Here is a 19,113-nt window from a genome sequence, read left to right on the forward strand (position 1 = left end):
ATGTTCACAGGCAATAAATAAGATCTATACCATGTAGTATATTGTTCAACACTTTTTCATTCATTTTAACATTCAATTATCCATTAAACTCTTGGGTATAGAGTAATAAACTTGTTTTCCTTACCTGTGTGTCTACAGGTGGTTCTGCATGCCGCTGGTATGGAGATCCAGAGTGCGGCACAGCCAGCACAGATCTGCAGAGATTTCCTGAGCGGCTGCCTGCAGGTTAACAGGATTAACCAGCAGCACCTGAAGGTCGATCCTGCACAATCCCAGACTGCAAGCAATCGCAGATTAACATCAGAGAAACATACCGTCGGGACATCATCCCTCTGACCTATAAACTGTTGTCACCCCCCGACCAGGGACAACAGAAACACACAAGAAGTGGTGACTCCCACCACCAAAGATGTGGAACAGAAAGTAGAAATGATCTTCCATCTTTTGTTCCATTTCAACTGTCTCTTTTTAAAAATAAATCTTTGAATCCAATGTTGGATCTTTCAAACAATTTCTTAGGTTGGATTTCTGTCATTTCATTTACTAGTCATTTATAAAGGCCTCATTGGTAATATTACATCGGGGTCATGAACTCTGGTCACCAACGCTTACTTCTGTTCTGTTCTGCATTCATTTTTCTTTTAGGTGCACAAATTAAATTAAAGAAATGCATGTATCTCCACAGCTGACTCTGTTTTCCACCTTATCATCTCTATTTCCTGTTATCTTCCATCCTCATTACAGTTTTATTCCCCAGCAAATGACGCAGGTCGTCTTCCTGTCTGTCCAGCTATGAGCTACATAAAGTCCACCTTATTACTAAATAATAGTCTTATAAAATACAACACTCAACTAAAAGTTAAACACATTGTTTCCAGTCTGATTTTGGCTTGTAACACCATAAAAAATAATTTAAAAAAAGAGTTCAAACAAACAGTGAAACCTCTGGGCAAAGTTTTCGAAGCCGATGTAATATTTTTCAGTAAAGTGAAGATTAGAAAAAGTACCAAATTAAAACAAAGTAAAAATGTTTGAGGTAAAATTTCTATCTTTTCACCCATTTTTTTTATTTTACCACAGGAGTAATTATTTTACGATTTCCCAGATTTATGTTGTGACCCTTTGGCGGGAGCCCAACCTCTATGTTGGGCACCAAACCTAAAAAAATTAAAAATAGCTCTAATTCAACCAGCTCCATAAGTAAAATGTTGTTTATGCATTGAGGCATAATCAGTCTCATAATATATTGTATTATCAGCAGGGGCCATTTCTGCTTCATATTCACTTGTACTTAACTTTAAGTACAAGTACAAGTTCAAACTTCAGTCATTTTACTTTAGTAAAGATTTGCAAACAGGACTTTATGAGAATTGGTGTAATTTGCATTGCTTCACACTATTGTTTTTTGCATTATGACAATATGTACTTATGTTGATCCTGGAAGAGTTGCTACCTTGATTGAGGCTAATGAGGATCCAAATTGAAAAATATATATATTAATACTCCCTGCAGCCCCATTTAATAGTAAAAAAGGAAAGAAGGTGGAGAAAGGTGGACAAATGTGGTCTCATGATGGGGAAAAGACTGAGGAGACGGAGGGAAAGCCTGGCAAGTGCCAAAGAGTGATTAACAAGGATTCAGGACATCCTTTGTTAACTGACCAACTGGTTAACAGGACATGGCATATCACGGGTTTGTGCCAGTGTAAACTTTCAGAACGACACTGTTGGGGGGCTCCAAAGAAATAAGATACGAGAGTAGATCATCAGTCAAAATGTTCACACAGACAGACAGGAAGTGAGCGAGCCACTGACAGGTGAAGACAAGCTTTCCCATGGGCTGACAGGTGGACAGACCACGCCACATTTAACGGGGTCTGGTGTTGTATTTGAGTGAGAAACATTTCTGGTGCTGATGAGGCAGGAGGCAGATCCCATTATCAGCTCAGCACGGGATAAGCTCAGAGGGAACAGGTCGATGACACAGACCCTTGGCCCTTCGCTGGAATATGGCAGCACTGTTCTGCCCTCAATCCTCATTGAATATCTGGATAAGATCTAATAAGAAGAGCAGTTTGGGAAAAGACGGAAACGGAGAGTGAAACTGTATGCACACAAGCGCACAGCTGTCTTTTTCTGAGGAAACTTTGCATTCAGCTGTAGTCGCTTAAACGTCATCATCTATCTTTGTTTTGTTTTTTGAATTTAATGTAATAAAGTGCACGGAGTCGAGGTAAGAAAGAGGAATTTAAAGGAAGACAGAGGAGAAGATGAAAGAGAAAGCGGTCGCCGAGGTAAAGCTTCAGTGGATGATCTGTGATGGAAGCTAATCCTGATTACCTTGGACATAAAGACAAGCACAAAGGTGCTCACACTCACCTATAGCAGATCAAGACAATCACACATTTACAGTCCAAACACAGACAAACACATTTACAGACGTCATATGTGCGCAAGGATGGAGGAAGTACTTAACTGCCACATTGAAAAAAATACTCCACATAAATGTTATGCATTAAACAAAGTAAATAACTTAGAAAATACACTAAAGCATATATCTTATATTGTAACGTGGCTATTGCTGTGGGTGTTAGAGGTGAAGCTCATCTTCATTACTTTATGTTCTGTATTATTTATTTATATTTTACAAGTAAAATCATGTTTTTTTTAATGGAACAATTCTTAATTTCCAAAGTAATTTGTGACTCCAGCTGTAAATAAATGCAGAAACATCAACTATATTTCATCCAGAAGTGAATCAAGTAGCATTAAATCAATAAAAGAAGCATAAAGGTAATGTTAGGAACTGTTGAGTAGGTTAAACAATCGGTATCTTCAGTTAAAACCGTGCAGTGCTTTGTAGCATCTGTGCATGAAAACATATTGATTTTTTTTCACGAGTGTTTACTTGTAGTTTGCAATTTACTTTAATTAACTGATGTTACATGTTTTGTTTGAACTTGTGAACATTACTAAGATTTCATTTTCAGCATTATTTTTTTAAAGGCAACAATTCCCTCTTGTGGCCAAAAGTAAAACAAACCCCTGAACTTGACATTTGCACCACAGCTCCGAGGCGTTCAGTTACAACACGAAACCATAAAGTGCAGCAAACAAGACTTGTTTTGCTTTTTACCTGTGAATTTTATTGTGAAACCTTTAATGTCCTCTACACAGGAGCGCACAGGCGTTACACAACATGCCCTGCATGCATCAACAATGTCCTAATAATCTACTGCTGTTCTTAAACAAAAACTCAACAAACAAAAAAACAAATGTACAAAAGTGATAAGTAAAGTACGAAAGGTAAGATTTTAAAAACTTTCCCTCATGCTATTTGTTGTAAAAAAAAATAAAAAAAATAAAAAATAAAAAAAATGCCCCCCAGTATTCACAGAAAAAAAAAGGCACAATGAAACATGAAGGAAGGATTAATGTTTGTAACATAAAGTGTCTTTACACAGAGATGAGGAAGGTAAAAAGACAGACTGACAGACAAGATAGTGGGACATCAAGCAGAGATCACATCACATCCTGCAGATGTTTGTGCATTAATTAACTTTTAAATGCTTGAGCAGACTTTCCAGAAGAGTGGACAAGAAAATGAATACATTTGGGAGCACAGGAAAGTGGTAAGGTACAGCCATGAAACAAAAAAACCAAAAAAAGACAGAAAAAGACAAGAGAAACAAAGGAGAGGGAAAAGCAAAGAGAGAGAGAGAAGTGGACTCAGTGGCCCGATCTAGGTCAGGAGGCGCAACGCCAGCGCTGCCCCTCCTCTAAATCCTTCCAACCACCCTTTCCTCCTTCTTTCCTTGCTTCCTTCCTTCCTTCCTTCCCTCGCTCCTCCTCGGTCTCCCCTCATTTCTTTCTTACATTCTCATCTCATTCTCATTCATTTCCCCTTCTCTCTTTCTTTAAAACTTCTGGGTTATTTTTTGTTTGTGGCTTTTTTTCCCACTCAGCCCCCCTCTCCCTCCTCCTCCTCCTCCCCCCTCTCGTGCCTGACACTACTAAATCAGCAACATGTGGGCTTAATGAAAACCAGACCCTGACCCATTCTTCTCCAGCCTGCAGGCTTCTCCCTCGTAGACTTAATTAGCTCCAACTCTATTTACCTTTAGCATTTAAAAATGAGAGGAGAGGAGATGCAGGGAGAAAGATACTGTTGCTACGATTTCACAGGTTTTAGTTGCAGCATTTTGTACAAAACTTTTTCGAATCTTCTCGTGAAAAAGTGAATGTAAAACCCCAACCCTGGCACCAGTCGTATATCAATATGTCTCTGCTGGGATTGTGTTTTTTAGTGGTGCAGCCTTGAACAGTTACCATGGCTGTGGTGGGAGGAGGGGAGGCTGGAGCCTGTGTGTCTGTGTGCAAAAAAAAAAAACCTCTATGTGCCTTTGTATGGGTAAGTGGTCTCCATGCACATGTGGACATGTATGCACAAACGAGTACAGATAGAGGTTGTTGTTTTTTTTGTTTTTTTTATCATCTGACGTACGTGTGTGTGTGTGTGTGTGTGTGTGTGTGTGTGTGTGTGTGTGTGTGTGTGTGTGTGTGTGTGTGTGTGTGTGTGTGTGTGTGAGAGAGAGAGAGAGAGGGCAGACATAACGGGCTCAGTGGGAGTCGGGCGGTCGTGGACACGCAGCTGTCTGACATTCCTGCGCTGGTCGAGCTTCGCCTGCTTGTGTCTGTGTGGTTAATAAGCAGAGAAAGTTCCTGCTTTGCATGAACACACACACACACACACACACACACACACACACGCACGCGCACACACAGGCACACGAGGACACACACGCACGCACACAAGGACACGCACACGCGCGAGAAGCAACCTCAGCAAAACAAAGATAATACAAACAGGACTCAAGAGTGCAAATGATCAGAGAGAAAAACATGAAGGTTGGCTGAAGCACCTTTCTCAAACATATGGAAGTTATTGGTTTTAATAGCAAGAATCATTCGTGTTGTTGTGTATGTACATTACGTGTGCTTCTATAAATGTATGTGCTCGATCGACTTTGTCTGCATTTATACCACAAATAAATCCCTCAAATGTCCCTCTGTCTAATTGGAATGAACAGAAATGGAGATTCGTCGTGTTTCTTTAACGTTACACTGAAAGTGGCTGAAACATTTTTCATGTTGTGATGAAAATACAAGTTGGTTTTTTTTCTTTTTTTTTTTTTTACGTTTTCAGACATTTGTAAGGCACAGCGATCGGTGCAGGAGACTTCTGGCAGAGCTGAATTCAAGGCCAGAAACGAGGGAAATTAGAGCTCCACAGGCGCTGACTTTACATTTTTCATCATTTCACATGAGCAATAAAAGCTCTCACAATGAATAACGGGGGCCCAAAACGTTGAGGTAACTCATCATCAACTTTCTGAAACTTTAGCACTGTGTTAAGGCTTCTTCCCCTCCCCCAACGCCATCGTAAGTAAAAATATCGACGGCGGCGGCGGCGACTGCACCGGACAAATGATGAATACCCGTTCTACCTCTTCTACTTCTGCGCATCACACCCAGTCCTGCAGCGAGCGCTTGCAGTGCACCAAGGCCCTCGGCGTCTCTTTGTTCTGCAGAGTCCTGAGGATGGCGTAGATCAGGATGAGGATGCACACGATGAGCACCAGAGGGACCGTCACCATGATCAGGGTCATGACCCTCGAATCGTTGTCGGCCACCATCACGACCACGTTCACCTCTTTGTCCTCCTCTTCCTCCGTGTCGTCCGGCTTCAGGGTTCGGTCCTCCTCCGAGTTTGTGCCTTTGTCCCGGCCGCCGTCCGGCTCTTCGTGCTCATCTTTACCTCTTTCCGAAGGGTCGACCGGTTTGTCTTCCGGCTGCTGCTCGGTGTCTGCGTCGGGTTTCGGGTCGGGGACTCCCACACAGCCCATGAAGTCCTTCAGGATGGAGCGGGGGTAGCCTTTGTCGGCTTCTGTTTTGCGGTTGTCAAACCTCCAGTAATTGGTACCTTTGTAGAAGTAGGTGTAAGCTGCATGGGAAGAAGATTTTAGTCAGCCGATGTAGTAAAGTGTTAAATTTACAATATGGGACTCTGGCCTTGTGGATGTCTACATGGACATGTTGCAGAGGCAGTGTTGGAATAAACATAAGACACAAGATAGACTGGGAATTTCAGTTCATTATATAAAATTATTTCAGTCCTTGGGTTTTTTTTGGGGGGGAAAAAGGGGGTTTTCAAAACCAAGCACGTCAAACTAACAGGTTTAAAGCTATATTGGGAAATTTTTACTTGGAAATGAACGTTTTACAGCCAAGCCCTGACTAAACAAGTTTACCCAGCAATGAGTAAGCCTATTACTGCCAGATGAATCTCACTGTATGTCATAGTTGTTACGTCTTTTGTCTGGGGAGACATTCCCGTGCCAGCTGGATGAATGGATGGATGGATATTGAGCATGTTCTGAGATTTCCAATTGCCGAGCTGATAAACAACTGGTTTTGGCCGTGTGTTAACTGGAATGGGGATAAAAAATGATTCGATCATGCAGCTCTTCTAGACTTTCCAAATGTCATTTAAAATTTTTTATCGAATTCTAACGATGAAACAAGTCATTTTGCAGAGGTTGTGATGAATGTTATTTCATTTGGAAAGAGATTTATATCACTCCCACAAGTCTGTTAAATATGAAGCTACTACCAGCAGTCAGTTACTTAATGCAAAGAATGGAAACAGCTCTGTCCAAAGGTACCAAAATACGCTTACTAGCATGTCTAAAGGTCACAAACTAAGGTTATTTCTGTGGATTAGGTAATTCTGTCTTAATTACTGTAATTAATTACAAAGAGTTCGAATTTGGTACACTTGGAGAGTCCTTTGCAAGCTTTTCCCCCCAGTTTCCAGTCTTCATGCTAAACTAAGTTAGCTGCATGCAGGCGGCAGCTTTGTATTAAGTATCATTCATCTCATCGACTATAACTGCAAAACAAAAAGCAGATCACTTTAAAACTTTTTAACTTCCTGATTTGCTTTACCATTTAAAACTCAGCACCGTTTTTATGCAAACAAAAAGCAGACTCAGGAATGTTTCTTCAGGGAGCAGTTAAGCTTTCTCACACTCCCCAACATGAGCAGCATTCACACATTTCTCACCATAACGGACTTTTCTACGGCCCGGCCAGATTATCAAGTATTATACCAGATTGTACATGAATTAGCCTGCAAATAAACCAAATTTATCCATTAGAATTGTTGCTTTTATGCACTAATTGGCTGCAAAAAGAGCCACACACACAATCTTAATGCAACACTTCTGTGTGAAGTGTGTGTGTGTGTGTGTGTGTGTGTGTGTGTGTGTGTGTGTGTGTGTGTGTGTGTGTGTGTGTGTGTGTGTGTGTGTGTGTGTGTGTGTGTGTGTGTGTGTGTGTGTGTGTGTGTGGTGGAAAGCAGGCTGCTTGCAGAGACATTAGAGCAGTTTGGGTGGAGATGAGATTTGACTGAGTGCATTTCGAGCAGCTCTGCCACAAATCTAATTTCCAAAGGGAACGCCGGGCCAACCCTCAAACCAGAGCGCTCATTCCTCTCTCTGTTCTCTCCCCCTCATCCCTTCGCCCTTCTCCCTGCTCGGTTTGCTTCAGCCTAGTCTCCGATGTATTTTACACACCCCATTTCATCCCTCTAACCTTTCGATCTTTTCTGCACTCTGCTTTCTTCACTGAATGCACAGCTCTCGTTGTTTGTTGCGATTGCCACAAACCGAAGCTGCTCTGATCGTCCTTTCCCCAAAATAAATAGTCCAATTTTAAAGTGATTATTTACCACCATCATCACTGAGGAAGGCTCCCTTGGGGGAGGGAGGGAACCTGCCCCATCTGCTGTTGGGTTTGGGGAAGTCGCGGTCTGTAGTCCGGGTCTCCTCATTGTATCGCCAGTATCTGCACGCGCACGCACACGCGCAATAAGATGTACAATCTTCTCAGTATACAAAACCTCCACCAAGTAATGATGATAATAATCTTAATTCGTTATCTCTTGTCGCATGTTTCTGTGTCATACCTGTCCCCTGAGAAGAAGTACGTGTATCCGTTGGGCTCCCACCAGATCGCCGTGTCGATCTTGTGTGCAGGAACTCCTTGTCCGTACTCGTGTAAGGGCTGCGGGTACCCCGGCAGCACGTCAGCCTCCCTGAACACCCAGTATCTGTCATCTGTAGGGACAAAATCATTTCTTTAAAGAGTGCCGAACACAAACTTGCAGCACATTTACCGTTTGTTGCCGGGTTAAGGGAGGGTAAAGTGAGATCAAAAAGTTCAAAGATTGCTCCTGTTGTGCACAAATCGAGCGCAGCGAAGTGATGTGCACGGAGGAGCCGGAAGCAATGAACTTCGAGTAACGTTGCTTGATCCAGATCAGCACCTTTGTTACATGTGTTTTTTTGTGACCACTGGTGCGAGGGAAACTTGAGCAGAGAGCACGAGTCAAGATTTTTGTCAAAGTTTTGGTAAATAGAAAGAATTCCCAGGAAGCCAAGTCGTGTTTTGTGTTGTTAAGAAAGAAGCAAAGAAGTACCATCACGCCACAGTTCAGGTAGTTTGGGCGTAATTTTTCCCCTCAGAAGGTCTCAGTAGAACTCGGTGTTGACAGTCTGACTCTGGGGGAAGAATTCACATTAATGTCAGAGACATGATGCACCTTCTTCGGTCTTGGACGATGACGTTCTGCCTCTCTTGAAACGTGAACGCCACTATGAACACCTCGCCAGCCTCATCGCGGCTTTCTGAAGCATTTTTAAGGGTCTTTGCTGCCGATTTTTTTTCCAGCTTTGACACAAAATTTTATGTTTGCTTTCTTCTCAAGATTGAAGCCAATCGTGAAATTGCACATGCGGACGGAGCACTGGTCACAAAAAAACGCATGAAACATAGATGCTGATGTTGATAAAGCAATGCAACGTGGAATACTTAGTCACAGAGGGCACAGCTCAACCATTGCTGTGTTCATGCGCAACATGAGCAGTCTCTGAACCTTTCGATCACACCTCATATAAGACCAATTTAAATGAGGGATGGAAGGAAACGCAGAAAGAGAAAAAGCGGGGGCAGATGTAGGGAAAGTGATGGCCAGAACATATGGTGTATGTATGTCATGGGGTTTACTCACACCAAGAAGAAAAGTAGAAAGGACAGGCAAGGTAGAAATGGTGGGCATAACACACATTTTCCAAGATTTCCCTGATGTGAAAGCCAATTTCTCTACTAACTCTAACCTTTGGACACACTTTCAGCCACTTTCCACCTCTACTGCCAGGGCACTGCAGAACTGCAATACACTGGGCTGGACTGTCACTAAGTCTGAGCTAAGCAGGGGTGTAACTTGGCTTCATAAGGGCCACATTTCTGCAGGTTTGGTTGCAAACACTATCCAAGAATCTTTGGAAAAGATGCAACAATTTTTCCTGAAAATACACATAATCTCCTTTCAAGTATGTAACAATCAATTTTTTTTTTTAAAAACACAAGAATTAGGATGACACACAACGCCTCCTCGGCGGATGATGGGAGTTAATCTGTGATCAAAAGCTACAGAAATCCCGGTAATGCATGACAAATCATCATTGTAAAAGTAAAAGCACTGCAGCTGTGCACATCTGGAGCGGGGCAGTGCAGCGAGGGCTGATGCAATCCGTCCTCCACCTCTCTCGTGAGGCCTTTTGGGGCTCAGCTGTAGCCGAGTCGCACCGAGCCAACAACAGCTGCCACGCTGCAAGGGCCTCGTTCAAGACACCCGGTGAACTCACAAACACACGTTAATACACACAAACTCACTGTAAGAGTCAGAGTCATAGTGTCATTTCATTTGGGAGGAGCCATTTCTTCTTTGTGATTTCTAATGTTTGTAAAAGAAGAAATTTGTGAGGTTTGTGAAGAAATTTCCCCTCGGGGATTAATAAAGTGTATAAAATCTAAAAAATCAAAATCAAAATAAAACTATCTTTGAGTGTGTGTCGAATACAGAGAGTTAATATTGTGTTGTTATTACCATTTAATGACTACCATCTCCTCGTAAATCAAGATATGTGGGGGGGGGGATGCTGAGTTTACACTGTTTACTTTCACTCTGACTAGTTCAAATCAAAGCACAGATTTGTGTTTCACTCCCCTTTTTGTGTTTATACAGCGCACACTCTTAAAACCGCTTCACGGTGGCTTTGGCAAAAAGGGAAAACAAACGGAGGAAACAAACGAGGTGTCGTGCCCCCAGGCAGGGTGCTGCTGCTATAACAAAAAACAAGTTACGCATAAGAAGGTTTTAACGTAACACGACAACATTCATTGCTCATAAACAGGCGTGATATACCTTTAAAAAAGACAAATTTGCCATCATGACGCTCGTAGGCTGCGTCGATGTCACTGGGGAGACCGATCCAGAACACGGATATGGGCATGGGGTAGTTGTCCAGGACGCGGTTCCTCCGCACCCGCCAAAACCAACGACCCTGCAGCAGCAAGAAAAACAAAGCTGTTTATCTTCTGGCAGGTTTATCTATTTTTCACTTCCCCTTGTGTGACCTGCACGGCAAAGTCTCTTTAAATCAGTGCTTTCATTCGTCACCTTGAAAACAAACATCTCCCCCCTCAGCATGGTCACTGTGTCGAAGTCCCCGTCACAGATGTTGGGTGCCTGGTTGTCCGGCAGCTTTGGAGGCCGAGGAGGAGGCGGCGGCCTGGGAGGAGGCGGGACATCTTTTCTAACGGGCGGGGTGACAGGATCGGGCTGAGGCCGGGAGGCGGTGGTGGTGGTAGTGGTGGTGGTGGTGGTGGTAGTGGGAGGTGAGGTGGGGCCGGGGCTCGTCTCCGGTCGAGCTGGGGGATCCAGGCTGCCGTCAGTCGGGTCAGGTGACTCTGGCGGGGGATCGATGGGAGAAGGGGAGGTGGTGGGTTCATCTTCAGAGGGAGAAGGGAAAGCGGGGGAGTCGTTGTCAGGTTCGTCGTCAGGGGCGGGAGGTGAAGTGGGTGGAGCATCAGTGGTGAGAGGAGGACCTGAGAGAGAGAGAAAAAAAATAATGAAGGGTTTAGAACAAGAAAGGTAAAGATTGAATTTCAGCTAAAATGGAAAAAAGTAGAAAAACATTTCCCATCTGAATGAATTCCTGCTGTCTCTGTGTGGCATTTCACATTCTTCATTTCTTTTATACTCTCCCTTTTCTCTCACAATGCGCTCTCTATCAAAGCAAATCCAATTTTCCATTTTGCTCCCTGGCTATAAGCTCACTTGACTGACTGTCACTGTGCTGCTGGAAAAAAAAAAAAAAATCAGCCCTGCTGGTTGCTAGGAGAGGAAAACACACAGATACACTCGGTTGTGTAATATGTATGGACAGCTGATGGGCTTGAAGATGTATTGAGTTACACACCGAGACAAAAATATCGCTCAGAATATATCAAGGGCGGTGTTGGCCAGTAACTCAGCAATCCTAACCTGCAATACAGTTTCCGGACAGTAAAGGTGATCAAGTCTTTGTTTCTGTGGCATTTGTCTTTGTAAGCAGTACGAGGAACATCGGGGAGCAATGAAAATTACTTTTTTGTTTTTATTTCATTTGTTTATTTTCAGTTGAGAATCATTCAGTCATTGTTTGGTTATTTGCATAAATCTGTGTTTGATACAGCGTTTTATTTTACTTCCACACATAACAAACTCTTCCTCATAAACTAAACCAGATTTTAGGGCCCAGAAACGGTCACTAGTGGCTCGCACATATATTTAGAGTCGTGTTTCTTAGCTCTGTTTTATTTGAACAACTCCAGAGGGAAATATCTGTGCCTTTAAATGTTAAATGCGCCACTATATTCACCAGCCAGCTGATAGCTTTTGTGTGTGCGTGCGTGCGTGTGTGTGTGTGTGTGTGCAGTTTGGTGCTGTGAAGGTAGCGTGAGGTGGGTTTTAAAAGTTTGTCAGCTGAAAAACAAGCTATTAAGACAGGTGTGAGTTAGCCAAAATAGTAAAGTTACAGGATATAAAATCAAAACAATGAGTTAAAGATGCTAAAATGCTCCGTGGAGCTGAGACAAAACTGCAGGGTTGAGGAGTAATTCTTTCAGATTTTTCATTTTACCATTGTTTATGTAAATATATTGATTAACGCGTCATAAAAGTAATGTAAGAATTGCTAAGTTTTGGTTTAATTTTTTAAATCATCCCCTTCCCCCCCTCCCCCAATCCTTCACGCACACACGAGCACATTGATCCGTATCTATGTGGCAATAATCGGTGCATTTCGTAATATAACTGGCCACCTTTTACAGCCAGTAATCAAACCCCAGCGCTGACAAGGAATGTGCTAATCCTTCCTCTTAAATCTGAGTCTGAGCTGTTTAAATCACCAGATGAGTAGCTGACAAGGAAAAACTGACCTTTGAGGCAGAAAACTGAAAACGCTGCTGGTCTTTTCCATAAAAACCTCCACAAAGAAACCCAAATGTTTATCTCTACCAACAAAGTTTATTCTGTGTTCGTCTCACTTTAGCGTCATCGGATCCTTTTTATCGTCTAATAAGAGGTTTCCTGTAACCCGGCCCTTTAAGATCTGTTTAATAAAGGAAACTGCTGTTTAATGTCAGGCACAACATTTACCTTTCAGTGTTTGCAGCAGAAACCCGGCAAGATTTTAACATCTAATTTGGCAGAAACTCTAGTTTACTCTGGTGAGGGAGCATCAATAGGCAGAACTGTGTGGGTGTGGAACGATTTGGGGTTTTTCTGGGAGGAACAACAACATTCCCAAACCGAGTCAGAAGTTTGATCCGTTATTGGATACCGGAGATGTGACCGGGACAAAACAGGGGACAGATTAAAAACAGACATAAGAAAATGGAGAACATGAACCTCGAGGAAAATACAGGTTTTTATCTGAAGCAAAAATGAAATCACAGATTAAATGTAAACAAAGTCTGTGATGAATCCGAGTCTGCAGATTAACAGAAAAATGTCACTGAAGAAACACACCAGCACGTGCACTCAAATACACACTTACGCTTTATCTAACCAGCGCGCACGCATAAACACATAAATGCCATCTGTCAATTAACAATGCCGTCCATTCACTCAGAAAAGGATGAGAACATGATAACGGCATGTGTGTCGTGCTGCTTTGAACTGCTGTGTGTGTCTCAATCGCACGACGCCTCTTCAGAAGGCTTTTTGTCTTCCTTCGACAAAGATCCAGATGTGATACGAGTGTCATGGAGCCGCAAATTACAGCTGACAGTCTGCACTCTAACCTCACGGTGATTTCTGAGCCCGAGAGGCTTGAAGCATGAAGCCAAAACTTCAAAAAGTTCAGTTCACTGGTTTGGTTCTGCTGTTTTTTTTAGTCTCTCCCCTGCACACTCTGCTCGGGCAGGCTGAGGCCGTTCATGTGTCGCTGCAGTTCAACAGCTGGAGGACAATAGAAACCCTTGAAAGAGGTTGGAAAAGATACGATTTTAAATGTAAATCATTATCGACCAAATTGAAATGATCTTCAAATTAAAAAATTTTAAATCAAACATGAAAAGAAATACAAGGACATGACTGTGATGTTTTTAATGGTAGTTATGGCCTTGAACTAGCTGTATTTTAGTATCAATGATTCATTAGTCAAAAGCTTAGCTTTGTCAAACAGTTTCATTAGTGTTGCCCAAAACAATAAATGCCAAATTATCAATATCCATGAGGGGATTCAGATAGAAAAAAAATAAATAAATAAAATAAAAAAACGCTTAAAAATGAGGATAATGAGCTTAATTTGCCTGAATTTGGTTCTTGTGAACACATGTTGACACTTCTGAATTAGTTTGTATTTCTCACATACACACAGACCTACTTGACACACAAACCCGGATGAGAAACCTTTGCAACACCTGAAATACGAACACTACATAATCTGTAGAATTATTAGATTATATCATATATATTACAATTCAAAAAATAAACGATATGTGCTCCTCACCATATATGTACTGTATTCCTTTGACGTCATCCTCGTGCAGCGTGAAGTTCTTCGTATGAGTCCACTGGTAGAAAGGAGCCATCGTGGCGACGGGGTTGTCCGAATGCTCCAGACCCAGAGCGTGACCGAGCTCGTGGACCGCAACCAGGAAGAGATCGATACCTTCAAGGCCAGTGAGAAACACGTAATATCAAATGTTTAAAGTGTTCATACTATTTATCTAAAATAATATACAACAAATATATATAGAAGTACACACTAATGTACAGTATGTGCAAATGTATTTAACGAGTAAGGCATTGTAGATATTGAATTTAAGGAAAAGATGGTGTCACTGAGGTCAAACTAAACATTTAAATTAAATCAGGGCGATGATGACGAAGAAAAAAGGTCAAAAGAAGGACCTTCTGGGTTTTGGTTATCCAGTGTCCACGGTTCATCTGCATCAAAGTGTGTGTCCCCTCCTATTCCTGGTCCGGGGTAGTAGGCGTGAGCCAGCGACCCGCCCTCGCCATCAAACAGTGACATGTCGCCGTGGAAACCGGAGGCGAACAGCAGCAGGATGTCGGCGAGCTTCGTCTGGCTGCCGTTGATGCCGTTTTCGGTGGGAAGCTCCGTGAAGGTGAGCGGCGTCACCCGTCGCCACACGTCAAACGCCTTTCGAATGGCGCCGTACGCCCGCTGCTCTCCCAGCGAGGACGGGATGTGTTGGTTCATGATACTGAAGCCAGAACAGACAGAACATTAGAGCCGGTGTGTGTGTGTGTGTGTGTGTGTGTGTGTGTGTGTGTGTGTGTGTGTGTGTGTGTGTGTGTGTGTGTGTGTGTGTGTGTGTGTGTGTGTGTGTGTGTGTGTGTGTGTGTGTGTCCATGAGAAACGTTGCGCTTCGTTGTTTTTATCTTCTGCGTTTCGGTGCTTCAAAACCTGTAAGTGATGTGGTCTTTGTCCCACTGCTGCCCAGTGAGAGTGTAACGTTTCCTCCTCGCTCCGTCGACCAGCTCCTCGGCTTTTCTGTCAGGGAGGCCACAGCGAGGCCGACGCATGGCCCTGCAGAGACAGAGACAGAGACAGAGACAGACACACACACACGTAAGAGGTATAAAGAGTTTTCTCAATGCCATCAGCTAAACCTTTATACACTTGTATTTTTTTGCTGGAGCTTTTAGGACATTTAAGAGATAATCCAAACTTTTGATTCAGATAATTTAACCTCTGAAAAGGATGTTTTAACACTTACAGAAAACCCATCTAAATTTCAAATGTGCAAAAACGTATGTGATCACGTGTGACCGCATGACACGCGTGTTGTGGTCACACATGGTGAAATGTGGTTTTGGCACATTTTCATGGTGCAGGTTTGCATGCGAAAACTTTTTAACGTACTTTCCCCATGTTATCATATGTCGCAACATGTGGGAAACATGTGTCATGCATGTGATTACATGTGTCCCATGTGGGAAACTCTTCCTGAGGTAATACTCAAATTTGCATTTTGTCATTTTTGGCAACTTAAAACTGCCCAGTCTCTCCGGTTAAAGGAATAATTATTTATTTTCCAGCCATGGAAAATTGATTCCACTCACACATCTGTACGCCAGATATGTCGCTGCCGCCAGCAGCCGGTTAGCTTAGCTTAGCATAAAGACTTGAAAGACAGGAAACGGCCAGCCTGGCTTTGTCCAAAGGTAACATGTTAAATAGTTTGTTCAGATGTGCTGGATAGTGAACTTTGTTTCTCTCTAAGCTAAGCTAACTGGCTGCTATCCGTAGCTTTATATCTGCTGTTCAGACATAACGCCGATATTCAATCGTCTCGTTGAACTGAACTCAAACTGTCTCTTTTAAGATCTTGTGATGTTTTCTAAACCTTACAACCTGTATATAGTGTTCAGTCAGATATTGAAGCCTTATACAATGAATCAAGGCCACAGATGAATGTAAGGAAAGGAAACAATAGCCGGACCCGCCTCATTAGAAAAGAGGTGACATGAGCAAAATGAAACGGTCACCTTATCAACATGAAACATCACTAAAAGCTGGCGCTGTGTCAGCAGCCACTGGCGATAAGAGAAATGTTATCATGTCCTGGGGAAAAGCCGGTGCTCTGAAATTACTTCAGGATGCTCGGTTGTTGAGGTGAGGCCTGTTGATCTGTATTCTCAAATGATAAACAGATACGTGGCCGTCTGTCATCCCATCCATACTATAAAACAAGACTTTTAAATACCAAAAAAAAATGCAAATAAAATGAACAACATGTTGTAAAACCTCCCACGAGATGCCTGGATCCACTTTGTGGTCACTGCACAATAATGTTTCATCCTGCAGAATAACCCCCCCCCCCCCCCACGGAGGAATATGTGGATCTTACGCAGCGGTCGCAGGGTCCATCTCGCCGGTCACCTCCAGCCCGTAGAAGTGCTGCATGTCGCCGATGGCTTTGGACAGAATCTGCGACGACTGCATGGTGGACATCTGTCGGCTCGCCTGAGACAGGTAGCCGAACTTACGGAGCCATGCCTGCGTGATGAACGAGAGAGATGTCACACTTGTTGATCCAGTGCAGAGAAGAAGAAACAAAATAAAACCGACTGGTTAACACGCGTGTCTGCTTTTATGTGTCAGCAAAGGCACGTTGTAGACATGATTAGGACAGCGGCAGCTGTTGGAGCACAGGCACTGTTGTGTTAATCCTGGAACAACCCACTGTCTAATGACTGGAGAGAGCATCTGAGGAGTTAAAAAGGAAAAGAGAAAGTAGAGGTATAAACCAGATGGCTTGCATTAACATTACCACATTCCTGCTCTTTTCATTCCTGCACTGACAGCCAGGATGAGGAATATGGAAACAGGAATACTAAAAGGTTCCTGACATGAATTATGCTGCATGTCAGTGCTGTATACAAAAGCTGAACCCGCAGCGCTGCATGTGTGCACCTCGACTGACACGTGTTGAAATGCCCCCCCCCCTTTTTTTTTTTTTTCTTTTTTTTTGTTGTTTAATGTTTGCTGATGGTGAAATCGGGCATGCGGAGCCACGTCGTCAGGCGAACAGGACGAAGGCTCCCGAGGGGGACGTATCCTCTGTTAAGTGTTAAGATCGGCCCTTTAAGAAGCCTCAGCAGTGAGGCTCAAAAACAACAACACGGGCCGCCTCACACAGCTGGATCATAGGCTCATGCTGTCATGTATGTACGGCACGAACACAGGCAGGGGATACACACACAAAAAAAAAATATCAAGGAAGGTTTCAACCAATCTACTGTCAGAGTGGATTTTTTTTTTTTTTTTTTTTTTTTATAGACTAAAGAACATGAAACAAAGGGAGTGAAACCGCACTATAAAAGAGGAATGTGCCAAATCACTCAAATCAGTCCGTAAATAAAAACTTTTCTACATCAGTGTGCACAATCTGAAAAACAGTGGGAATATCGTTTAGTTATTATGTATGATTACACACATACATCCTTACAATGTACACAATACAGTGTAGTTTAAATGTGTTATAAGATAGATACGGATAGATGGATAGATCTTTCCATGTGTGTGCCACATGTGTGCTGTGTGTTGTTGTTATCTGGAAAGAGGACAAAAGGTCACATGACTTTCCTGCAGTGCAGCAGCCCACCTGATGTTTTGGATTATTTGCTCATGAAAAACGGAGATATTTAGAGGAGACTAAATTAGATTTAGACTTCATTAATCCCAGTGGGGAAATTTTGTCATCACAGCAGCACAGAAACACAAAAATGTACAAATACAATAAAGTAAGATGGATGGAAAGGAAGAAGAAAAATATTGCAAGTAAAAGAGTGACATCCTCAGATAGATTGTTAAATGTTGAGAAGATTGTAAAGCCACAACGGGTTTATACGAGCTACATTGGGCAATCAGACATTACCGTACCTCGGCACTGAAGCCTTCCTCCTCTGGGACTTCTGGGACTGTGCTGCACACGATCAGGGAGAATAAAGACGCTGATGTGATGATGAGGATGATGATGGTGTGTGTCCAGAGTTGTTGGGATGCCATCTTCCTCTGTGATCTGCTGCCTCTGGTCCCCAGACGGGCGCAGAGACTTGTGGAGTGATGAGGATGAAGGTGACAAAACACCAAACAAAAGCAACTCCCTCTGACAAGCCGATATAAACAAAAACAACAAAAAAAAGTGCTGCCGGGTTTGTTCTCTTGGGTTTTTCTTACATTTACAAAAAAAAAAAAAAAAAAAAAAAAATAGAGCTATCTGGTAATTTTTGCAGTTGAGAAAACTCTCATAACTGCCTCAGTGACGCACAAAATAAAAAATAAAAAGTGCATTTAAAAACAACGCGAAGATCAGAGTGGTACTAATCCATTCCTGGTCCTGGGACATCAGCCTCCTGGCTCATCCAAAGCGTTTCTTTCATACATACAGTTATCGCAGCGGCCAGCGGGTAAATGCTGAAGTCCTCGCCCCCTTTCCGACGTCCACAATGGAGGCTGATCAGAGCAGAGAGCGGTCAGAAATCCTGCAACAAGTCACCGTCTGAAAACACGAACGTCCGAGCTCAACAAGCAAACAACGACGTAAGAAAGTTTCTGGAGTGGCTGCAAAAAAAAAAACCAAAAAAAAAACAACAACAACAACGCAAAACGCACGCGAAATAAAAAGAAGAAGAAACCTTGAACGCGATCGAGTTTCTTCGCCAGAGTTTGGCACGAGGGGTATCTCTCTCAGGTTTTTTTTTTAACAAAACCCGGAAACGCGATGGGGAAAATATTTGAGGAGTCCAACATAAGGAGGTGCTAAAAAAAAAAAAAAAAAAAATGTGTCAATGATTGCCGATGAGGAGAGGCCTCTCCTTCCTCTTGATAAACCAGACCCACATCAGAGGGCCGGAGGAGGCGGCGGTCAGTGTGCCATCTGTTGTCTTTAATGGGAAACTACAGCTCGTTGCGCACGACCTGCAGACACATCGACTTCCACTCAGCGTGTACATGTTATAGCAAAAAAATATATATAGAGCAAGTACAGCATTTAGTGAGTTTTAAGGGAAGCTATGAAACCTAGTTGGTATTACACATTCCTTAAAACTAAAACGTCAACTATAGTTGATTAAACTATAGTTAAAAACTTTTTTTTTTGTCATAGCAGGTAAAGCTCAGGTGGA

The 19,113-nt window shown here is 42.7% G+C and overlaps 1 protein-coding gene across 1 annotated transcript; it reads right to left on the reverse strand.

Moving 5' to 3' along the window:
- Window positions 1-3,119: 3,119 nt before the first annotated feature.
- On the reverse strand, window positions 3,120-18,866 carry mmp15a (matrix metallopeptidase 15a). The gene is made up of 10 exons (XM_069705367.1): window positions 17,870-18,866; window positions 16,335-16,483; window positions 14,888-15,010; window positions 14,368-14,684; window positions 13,964-14,125; window positions 10,585-11,012; window positions 10,330-10,468; window positions 8,029-8,179; window positions 7,792-7,907; window positions 3,120-6,003 (listed from the first exon to the last, which is right to left on the reverse strand). Exons 1-10 carry the CDS (start codon window positions 17,993-17,995, stop codon window positions 5,525-5,527), a joined length of 2,190 nt encoding a protein of 729 aa, XP_069561468.1. The 5' UTR covers window positions 17,996-18,866; the 3' UTR covers window positions 3,120-5,524.
- Between the last annotated feature and the right edge of the window lie 247 nt (window positions 18,867-19,113).

This window comes from Brachyistius frenatus, unplaced genomic scaffold (genome assembly GCF_029030835.1).
Source record: "Brachyistius frenatus isolate BFR_SWC_R1_liver_20210118 unplaced genomic scaffold, ASM2903083v1 Contig_55, whole genome shotgun sequence".
Lineage (NCBI taxonomy): Eukaryota > Metazoa > Chordata > Actinopteri > Embiotocidae > Brachyistius > Brachyistius frenatus.

Excerpts from the sequence above, each read along its gene's own strand:
- mmp15a (XM_069705367.1), bottom strand. The coding sequence starts at position 17,995 with ATGGCATCCCAACAACTCTGGACACACACCATCATCATCCTCATCATC. Across the intron at positions 16,484-17,869 it reads AGGAAGGCTTCAGTGCCGAG|GCATGGCTCCGTAAGTTCGG; the intron begins GTACGGTAATGT and ends TTCATCACGCAG. Across the intron at positions 15,011-16,334 it reads ATGGACCCTGCGACCGCTGC|GGCCATGCGTCGGCCTCGCT; the intron begins GTAAGATCCACA and ends CTGTCTCTGCAG.